The 9,932-nt window shown below is 27.1% G+C and overlaps 1 protein-coding gene across 2 annotated transcripts in view; it reads right to left on the minus strand.

Moving 5' to 3' along the window:
* Nucleotides 1–1,819: 1,819 nt before the first annotated feature.
* LOC107470012 (PI-PLC X domain-containing protein At5g67130) overlaps nt 1,820–9,932 on the minus strand; it is an 11,048-nt gene continuing 2,935 nt past the window's right edge. Inside the window, exons 4-8 of one of the 2 annotated variants that reach the window (XM_016089398.3) lie at nt 6,852–6,950; nt 3,574–3,877; nt 2,994–3,217; nt 2,336–2,422; nt 1,820–2,180 (exon numbers count right to left, since the gene is read on the minus strand). In XM_016089398.3, coding sequence (XP_015944884.1) covers nt 1,995–2,180; nt 2,336–2,422; nt 2,994–3,217; nt 3,574–3,877; nt 6,852–6,950 — 900 coding nt within the window. In that variant the 3' untranslated portion in view covers nt 1,820–1,994. The remainder of the gene's footprint in view (nt 2,181–2,335; nt 2,423–2,993; nt 3,218–3,573; nt 3,878–6,851; nt 6,951–9,932) is intronic. The other variant, XM_016089399.3, reaches the window with a different exon arrangement.

Raw genomic sequence — 9,932 nt, forward strand, 5'->3', positions numbered from 1 at the left:
TATTGAATGCATTAAATTGAACATGCAAACAACCCTTTAAAAAGTAATATATAATTGTCAAACAATTCACAAAAATATAGAAAGTAATGACCCAAATAAATTTCTAACACCAATAAAAATAATGTAATGAATGAAAGTATGCAAATAAATTAAATAAAATGAAAGATAAGAAGAATGAGAAGTGAAAGAAAGGAAGAAGAGGTAAGTAAGAAAGAGGGAAGGAAAAATTAGGATTGGGGGAGAAAAGATAAAATTTTTGGTGCTGATCTGGATAAGCTGTGCGGCGCAAGCGACGCGGACGCGTGGGGACGCGTTCACGCGACTTGCGCTTTAAGTTAATCGACGCGGTTGCGTCGATCACGCGGACGCATGACTCGTTTTATGCGACTGGCGCGAGGGCAGCCTCGTGCTCGCACAACTCTCTGTTTAAAAATCTTATTTTGCCAAAATATGGGTGACGCGATCGCGTGGGTCATGCGATCGCGTGAGTGGCCAATATTGGGATATGACGCGGACGCGTGGGGCACGCATTCGCGTGGTAGGGATTGTGCATCTAGCACTAATCCAGCACAATTCTAGCATAACTTTCGGCTATGCACCCTTTTCACGTCGATTACCAGGTCACGCGGCTGTGTGGGTAACACGGACGCGTCAGCGACGCGGTCGCGTGGGGCGATTTATGCCACGGGCATGCCTCCAGCCACGCTCTTGCGTGACTCTCTGTTCGATTTATCATTCTCTTTGAGCCACCTGCTGTTGCGTCGCGGCTCCCCCCCAACCTTTTATATATATATATGCAGAATGTAGAATGCAATGCTAATATGAATATTATGCAAAACTCCAGGTTCAATACAATAAAATAAAATAAAACTCGAAAACAAATAACATGGGGTCTTCAATGAGATTGTGCAGTTGGAAGAAAGGAAAGGCGCTAGTGTGTCAGTATTATGGAACTGATGGATATAGAACTGAATGACCGTAAATTTACGTGGTTTAGGGGGTCAATCGTGTAGTCAAATTGATAGAATATTAGTAAGTTTGGTTTCATTGTTATCATTTAGAGCACTTAGTTAAAAAGGAATGACAGAATCTTTAGTAATCAATAATCAGGTATTGCAGTAGTAGTCAACAGGTCGATTAAGAATTACAAAAAAGTGGAGTGATATTTAATTTTTTGGGTGTTGATAATTTTTGTCAAAGATGATTAAGAATTAGTTTATTTTATCTGAATAGTACTTTTTCATTGATGCTCCACTTTATTGTATTGAATTTTTTATTTCAAACGAGAAAATAAATACACTATATTCTACTATTATTACTCTCCAATTATATATTAATAGATAGATAGATTTCAAAGTCAAACTTGCTATATACTTTTTATACAATGCCAATACGAGCCACTAAATTGAAATCTACTGTCTTGGTCTTTTAAGAACTAAGTTCAAGTTTCCGCACGACAGACAATTCCTTCTTTTAGGAAGCAAAATTAAAATCTTAAATAGAAAGTTATGGATTAAGTTTGTTCAAAACTAATAAATGCTCAAATCACCGCATCATATAAAAGGATTTTTACAGATCATAGAAGATAAACCTAAATATTTGACAAATACATCAAAGGATGAATAAGGAATTTTACTGAGACGATGGACAACTCATGTGCATTGTTGTTAACCCACCACATGCTATCAAGCTTTTACAACATTTAGTTTTTTTTTTTAAAAAAAAAAGAAAAACCTAACTAATATCTTCAAACCCATTTAGTTATGATCCGGAAAATGGAAGAATAGACATTTAAAGTTGTAAAATTTGCATGACCATGTCAGGTGTAAATTTTCATCATTAATAATTCGATATAATGGTAAAATTTGACACTTAACAGATGGATTTTCCAATTGAAAGCATCCATTTCCTAAAAATGGTTTCTCCTAATTAAATGACCTTTTCTCTACTACTTTAATTTTTTTTTTTCTGAATTATTAAAGAGGGATTAATGTTCACAATGAGAAAAGGAAGGAAACAAGAAGAGTCATGGCAAACAACCACAACAAAGCAATTGGCTTGCAATTATTACAGGCAGAGTTTGTGTGAGGAGGTGGTGGCGTTGGTGCTACCCCCACGGCTGCACGGGGAGGAGCTACATCAGCCTCAGGTAACTCGCACACTCCAAATGTCATGTTTGGCTGCAAAATACAATGTCAATATTTATTATTTATATGCAACTTTGGAAATGAATAGAAGAAATAAAAATTAAACTATAACAGCCGTGTACTACACATAATAATAATAATAATAATAATAATAATAATAATAATGACTTTAGCATATATATTTATACCTTGCAGGTGGCTATGTTTCCACAACCACATACTAGATTTCCATTAGCAACATCTACTACTTGTGGAGCTCCTCCTCCATCACTTCTCTGAAAACATCAATCAAAGTATATATACAAGCTAACTATTTTATTTATCAAAATAATAAACCTCAAATTTATCATAACATGTGAGGGTTTAATGTAAGGAGTTTGAAATAGCCCAATCAAAATGATAGATTCATCAAAGGGATAAAATAATCATATGACACATTATGTAAAAAGTGAATTGAATTCTCTATTTTAAGAAAAATCCTTCAATTTTCTCCTGTTCTATTTCAAAAGCATAATTATTACATTGATGATATTCTCTATGTTGTCGTTATCAATTCAGACTTCAAGAATTACATTTTTTAATTTCATTGGGTAAAGTTATTTAGGATAGTCTAAAATCAAAGGAGATCTGATTTATAAAATGGGTTAATTAATCACTCTATCCATTTCAAAATACTATCACTTTTGTCTTTTGTCTGGATACATTAAGTTTTCAATTATCCCAAAAAATAAAAACGATAATTATTTTGAAATAGAAGTAATAATTACAAAACAGGATCAATATAAGACTAAAACATCCCACTATAGACATTCCACTAATTTTGAGTGACTTATAAAATTGCAATACCTTGTAGAAATCAACAGCAATAAAATTAGGCCATCGTTTCCCGGATGCTTCATAGCAAGTGTTGATCATGTTTAGCAAAGGAGCAGAATTGTCCTTGCAGGATTTGGTAACATCCGGAAGGTCACGGAAGAAGTTCACTAGTACTAGCGATCTTGATGTCGTGTTCATCGACGGCGATTCTGCGCGATTCGGGCACATACCAGCCTTCATTCCACCATCTCCATCTGCGAATTCCAATATCAATATTTAGTGTTACAAATCCAATTGGAACTCTGTTTCTCCAAGATAAACATAGAATTTGATAAATGATATTTACATCATTTTTTTATACACTTTTTTATATATCTTTCTTTTAAGAAGTGTATACAAAAAGATGAATTCTAGTATGATTATGTTATAGTGATTATAGTAATTATATAAGTGTTGTTAAAATTAAAATTACTTTTTTTTATATTTTGATAATATTTTTAAATAATATATTTTAAAATTTTATAATTATTATAGTCACTGTAACATAATTATGCTAGAATAACTCATATAAGGATAGTATATATAACCTTTCTGGGAGAATATGACTTACATTGGTTTTCGACCAAATATCGCCACTCGTAGGCTATCCCTTCAGAAGCTTCCTTAGCGGATTTTGAGGTGAAGACGATTAAGCGCTGATTCTTGTTCACCATATCATCAACGGTTGGCCACTCTCCACCATTTTTGGGCATTCTAGACACCGGAAACCAGTATTTTTTTAGTCCAGCAGCATCAAAAACCTTTGTTAGGCCTTTTGGTGAAGTAACATAATCCTCAATTATGATAGTAACAATCTCTGATGGGTTTGCCTCAAGAAATACTTGAATCTCCTTGAGAACATTGATCGCAGGTTGCTGCAAATTAATTATCATTTTTTAAGAGTAAATCACAAAAAATTAGCCACCGCCAAAAGTATTTAAATTAAATCAAAATCAAAATTAAAAAAACAAAGCATTTCAAAAAATTTAAAAATATAACAAAAATAATAAAAAATATCTTTTATAAATAACAAACTATTCTTATACTTGGCAAATGATTTGTGCATATAATCAGAATTTTTAAAATAATATTTGAGTAACTATTTTTTAAAATGTATCTAAAAAAAATGAAAAACATTAAGAAAAATTATGTCAAGCTTCTTTTTTTTCTTTTTTTTTTCAAAAAAAATTCAGCATTTACAAAAAAAAAACTGCAATAAAGTTTCGTTCGATGTAAGATCGCTAAGCGTTTGTTTATGTGAACTTCTAAAAAAAGATTTTTTTCATTTTAGTTATCTTTTTTTAAAATATCTTATAGAAAAGTAAAAATAATTTTATATTTGGATATCTTATACAAAAAGATCTTTTTTTATCTATAAATTATGTTTGGGTATAACAATATAAAAGTACTTTATTGTTTATTTATTATGTCAAAAAATATCTTTTTTAAGAAAAAAGATCCTTTTAAAAAACATATAAATTATAGTTTCTCAAAAAAGATATTTTTATTTTTCTAATATTGTTACTTTTACTACTAGAAATTTATCAAACACGCTCCAAAATAAAAATATCTTTTTTCATTGAAAAAATATATTTTTGTATCAACTTAATAACACTCAAACAAGCACTAAATTTTATAGTTAAATAGATTTTATCTTTTAATTATTTCAAAATCTAATTTTTAAAGCATTTTTGATAATAATAAAGCTTTACATCCAAATCATTTAACTAATCAAGTCCAACTAAGTTGCTATAACCTAATTCACCTCTACGCACCACTACCTCTAACAACCTTTTAACTTAACACGCGACTATATATAATTGCTTTTCCTATGCAAATTTCATTTTTTTTTTCAAACTTTTTCAACGTTTTTTGCGCTTTCTTCCTTCTCTGCGTTCTCTTCATTCTCTGTGTTCTCTTTATTCTCTGCGTTTTTTTTGTTCACAATCAATGCCCTGTGATCTGATTTGAAGATTTGGATCTTTTTTCTGTTGAAATCAAGTTGTGAAATCAAGTTTGAACAGATATTTCGCTTTCGAAGACAATGAATGATGCAAGTGAACAGATATTTTGCTTTCGAGGACAATGAATGATGCAAGTTCACAATGTCAGGACGAATTGGATTATTGTTTTGAAACGAATCAAGTGGGTGAGATTTGGTTCGAACCTCGTTAATGTAGTTTATTAGTAGTTGATGTTTGTGTAGTTGTTTTCTCTATGAATTGAATAATTTCATTTTTCTTTGTAAAAATCAGTGTTCATAGTTGAAGGTTTAAATTTGAATAGAATGTTAGAATTTTGAATTGTTTTTTTCGATGAATCTATTTATGTTATATTTAATGGTAGTTTCGGTACATTTTGAAACACAATTTGGTGTAATATAGAATTATTTTTGGTGTCGTACTATGGTGCTTATAAGTTTTTGGTGTTTTTTGTGTTTGTTTGTCCTAAAGGTTGGGATGACTTTTAACACACTTGAAGAAGAAATTGTTGCTGTTTTTTCTTCTCTTTCTCCTTTTTCCTCATTTTTCTCGTTTATTATGGCTGTTTTTTTTTTTATATGTATAACAGTATAAATCCAAAATGTACCAAAATTCTTTAATGATAACGACATATAAATAAACTCGGTTTAAAATAAGTTTAGACTATAAGTACACCTTATTTAAACAAAAAATGTACTATAATTACTTGACGATGACAACATATAAACAAACTCAGTTCAAAACAAGTTCAGACAAAAAATGCATCTTATTTAAATCCAAAATGCACCGAAATTATTCAAATATAGAATGCACCGAAATTACTTAATGATGACGGCTCACAATAAACTCAATTCAAAACAAGGCAAAGACCAAAAGTTCACCTTATTTAAGGGCCGTTTGGATAAATAACATAATTAAGCTCTTTTAAAAAAAAACTTAAAATATAAAGACTTATTTTAAAGTTGTTTAATAATTAAGTTATTTTATATTTGGAAAGTTATCATAGAAGGACTTGTTTTAAAGTTGTTTAATAAATAAGAATGGTAAAATAACTTTTAAAAAAGAGAGAAGTCAATTTTTTTTACTTTTTCAAAAACTCTTAAATAATTTTTCGAGAAGTTAAAACATATTTAAAAAGCTGTAGCAAACATTATTGATATAACATTTTATAAGTTAAAAGTCCAAAAATAACTTTTGAAGCTTTTTCCGGGCCCTAAATTTAAAATAAACCAAAATATTTAATGATGACTCAAAACTCCTTCTCTTCCTTCTTCTTTTTCATTATCATTATCTTCTTCTTTTCTTGTTCATTTTCTTTTCTTTTTTTACTTTTTCATTTACTCTTTTAACAAGCAAGAAAAAATCAAATAAAGAAGAAAAAGAAACATGTAATGATACAAAATCACTAAAAAGAGGATAAAAAAATACAGCAATAACGATAAAAGAACGACGATGAGAAGAAAACACACGAAAAAGAAAAAGAAAAAACCCAAAAAAAGAAGAAAAATGCAAAAAAAAGAGAAGAAGAAGGAGATAAATGCGAGAACCGTTTCACGTAATTAGAGCACGTATTTTATGCTTTATTAAATTGGATTTGGACCAACTCATTACCAAAAAGATTTAGATGTATAGTATAACTATTTTGATAATACATATATTTAATTATGTTGTGGTATTTTAAATTTTTTTTAAAATACTTTTGTTATTTTGGTTATCAAGAGAATTTTTGTCACATTATCTAACTTTTTCGAAAACATTTGTAGTGTTTGACCTATCTTTAAAAATATAATTAGTTAATTTGGTACTTAATGATAGAATTTGCAAGAACAAGAGGTAAACCACTTGTCATTAATAAAATGGTACTTACAAAAGCTGTGTAGTTATAGCATTTGCCACCAAACGAGTGACATAACCAAATATCACTCTGGAAGTCATACAGGTCAAGCATCAACCCTCGTACTCCATTCTGTGAAAAAGATACGGTAAAAATATAAGGTGGCTATTCAAATAAAGACGTCTATTTTATCTTTTACTAAAGATATTTTTATATTTTGTTTTAATTGGTTTCTATATAATTTATTCGGTATTTCTTATTATATATTATTAAATTTTTCAAAAAATTTTCTTTCTAAAAATAATAAAAAATATTTAATTTAAACTAAAACTAAAAAAGTAATAGATTAACTATTAGATTTTTTTTAAAAGATTATTTACATAAAAAAATATGTCACATTCATCAATATATATATATATAACAAGTTCAAGCCTCTTAAAATTTTTATAAATAAAAAATAATTAATTTATATTCGTACAATATATAAAATAATTACTATATTATTATATTATAGATTAAGATTTGTAAGATCCCAAATTTTGAAAATTAAATAATAAATTATTTATGATTTATTTTATTTATTCGAAAGCATATTTTCAGAAATTTTTGTATTAATTGAGTACTTTTAATTATTGATTTAAAGCTTTAGTGACTTAAAAACAATGAGAATTTTATATGCGCTAATTTGAATAATTAGATTTTGAACTTTATTAATTTTAAAGAAAATTAATTTGATTATCTCTAATTATTGAATTAGAGTCTTTATTTGAAAAATAAATTGTAAGCTGATAATTAAATAGTAAATAAGGAAAACAGGTCAGTAACGTCTTACTTTTGGTACGATCATAATGTGCTGAAAATTAGGATGTTACATTATGATATCAGAGCAGTTAATTCCTGTTAGAGACTTGAGAATGGACTGACTATGCTTTATTGCATACTCTGAGTGTCTGTCATGTTTAGTGACTTGTTCTGATAACAAGAATTTAGATTTGATATGCATGACTGTCTGATGATTAATGCTGTTAGTCTACCATTGCATACCTCATGGTATTAGGTCTGCCCAACTTAATACTAATGATTTATGTATATGATAGTACTAATGGGTTATCATAGACGAAATAGAAGTAATAAGTAAACGTAAATCACAGGGTTTGGGAACGTTAGAAGTTAAGTTACGTTTTAGGGGATACTTCGTTTCAACATATAATTCTTATTCGTGCCAACGTGGTTTGATGTCAACTCTTCCTTGATTGTTTGCAGTAAAATTTGTTGTTTCGAACTTCCCTCTTAAGAAGTGCTTTGAATTACTTCTGACCATATCTTGTCATTCATAAGATATGATTTCTTTCACATTTGAACAAAACTGAACGTGCCAAACTTTTCAGTTTCTTTTTTTATGTTTTTGAAAGTGAAATTGATGCAAATTTTTTCTATCTTATATCAATTTTTGAGGACGAAAATTTTTATAAGTGAGATAGGATGTAAGACTCCAGATTTTAAAAATTAAATAATAAATTATTTATTATTTATTTTATTTATTCGAAAGCATATTTTCAGAAATTTTTGTATTAATTGAGTACTTTTAATTATTGATTTAAAGCTTTAGTGATTTAAAAACAATGAGAATTTTATATGTGTTAATTTGAATAATTAGATTTTGAACTTTATTTTATAATTTTAAAGAAAATTAATTTGATTATCTCTAATTATTGAATTAGAGTCTTTATTTGAAAAATAAATTGTAAGTTGATAATTAAATAGTATTTTCATAGTTATTATTATTTGATTAAAATTGATTTCAAATTATTACTTTATTACCCTAATTTTATTAAAAATACGTATATTAGCCCTAACTCTTTTTCCCAATTGAAACCCTAATCCTAAATTCCTAATCAAAAACCTAATTTCCTTTTCCCCAAACCCAGCAACATACCCACACATACCCCCACCTGTTCACCTATTAGTAAGCCACGCTCCATATTATTAATTTGATTCATATATAATTCGGATGATAAATTATTTGGTGACGTACTTCCTTTTTTACTGTGACATACTTGTTTATTATTATAATTTTGTACATTAAAAAATAACAGACCAAATTATTGTCATAACATAATAGAAGTATGAAAGTTTATCATTCTCCTCTAACAGAAGAAACAAAATTCTTTTCAATAGTTTATTTAACGTTTAGTAGAATAAAAATAAATTTTAGTACGAGTTTAATATTTTTAATAATCATAAAATATTTATAGAATTACTCATAGATAAATTTTAGAAAAGAGAAAAAAGCATGATTTTTAATTTTATTTTTAAATAAACTTTATTTTTAATTTTAAAATAAATTTTAATTTTATCTTTTAATAATATTAATTTTTTACCGTATATAATTATTCAATTATTTTTTAATCATATATAAATAAATTACTCTTAATAAGAATTTTTTGTGTTATTCAATTATCTTTTTTTAAAAAATAATTAATTATTAAAATAATTAAACTTTTCACAACCAAAATAATAAAAAAAATTATGAACGAAAAAAATTAACCATCATGATAATTTTTTGTATTTTTATTCATATTTTAATTATAAACATAAATATAATTTGATTATATTATTTATGAAATGTGATTATAGATGTAGATAAATTTAGTTATATTACTTATATATAGTTTTATTGTATTGTATTGCTTATAAAGTTAGATTATAATTATGACAACAGAATCATTCTGGTATTTTTATATGTGCGACTAATCGGTAGTGTTAAAACATTACTCTTAATTATAAATAAGGTTTATAATTTAAAAAATCAAAGACTCAATTAAAAAGATACAAAAAAGATGACGTTAAAATATTCTAACTCTTTAAAATAAAAATATTGGAAATTCAATTAAAAATTATTAAAATTTAAACTCAAAAAAAATTTATATTCAATGTGTTTTGTATTAAATATATTTAATAACCTATTATATCATATTAGTTGAAATTAGCTTTTATAATGTTAATTTTCTAATAGCATTTTATTAGAAAAAAATTATTTTTTCATAATTTTTTAAAAACTAATTAATATTATATATATTTTATTACACTATATCTCGTTATAAAAAAATTATT

This window comes from Arachis duranensis, chromosome 10 (genome assembly GCF_000817695.3).
Source record: "Arachis duranensis cultivar V14167 chromosome 10, aradu.V14167.gnm2.J7QH, whole genome shotgun sequence".
Taxonomy (NCBI): Eukaryota; Viridiplantae; Streptophyta; class Magnoliopsida; order Fabales; family Fabaceae; genus Arachis; species Arachis duranensis.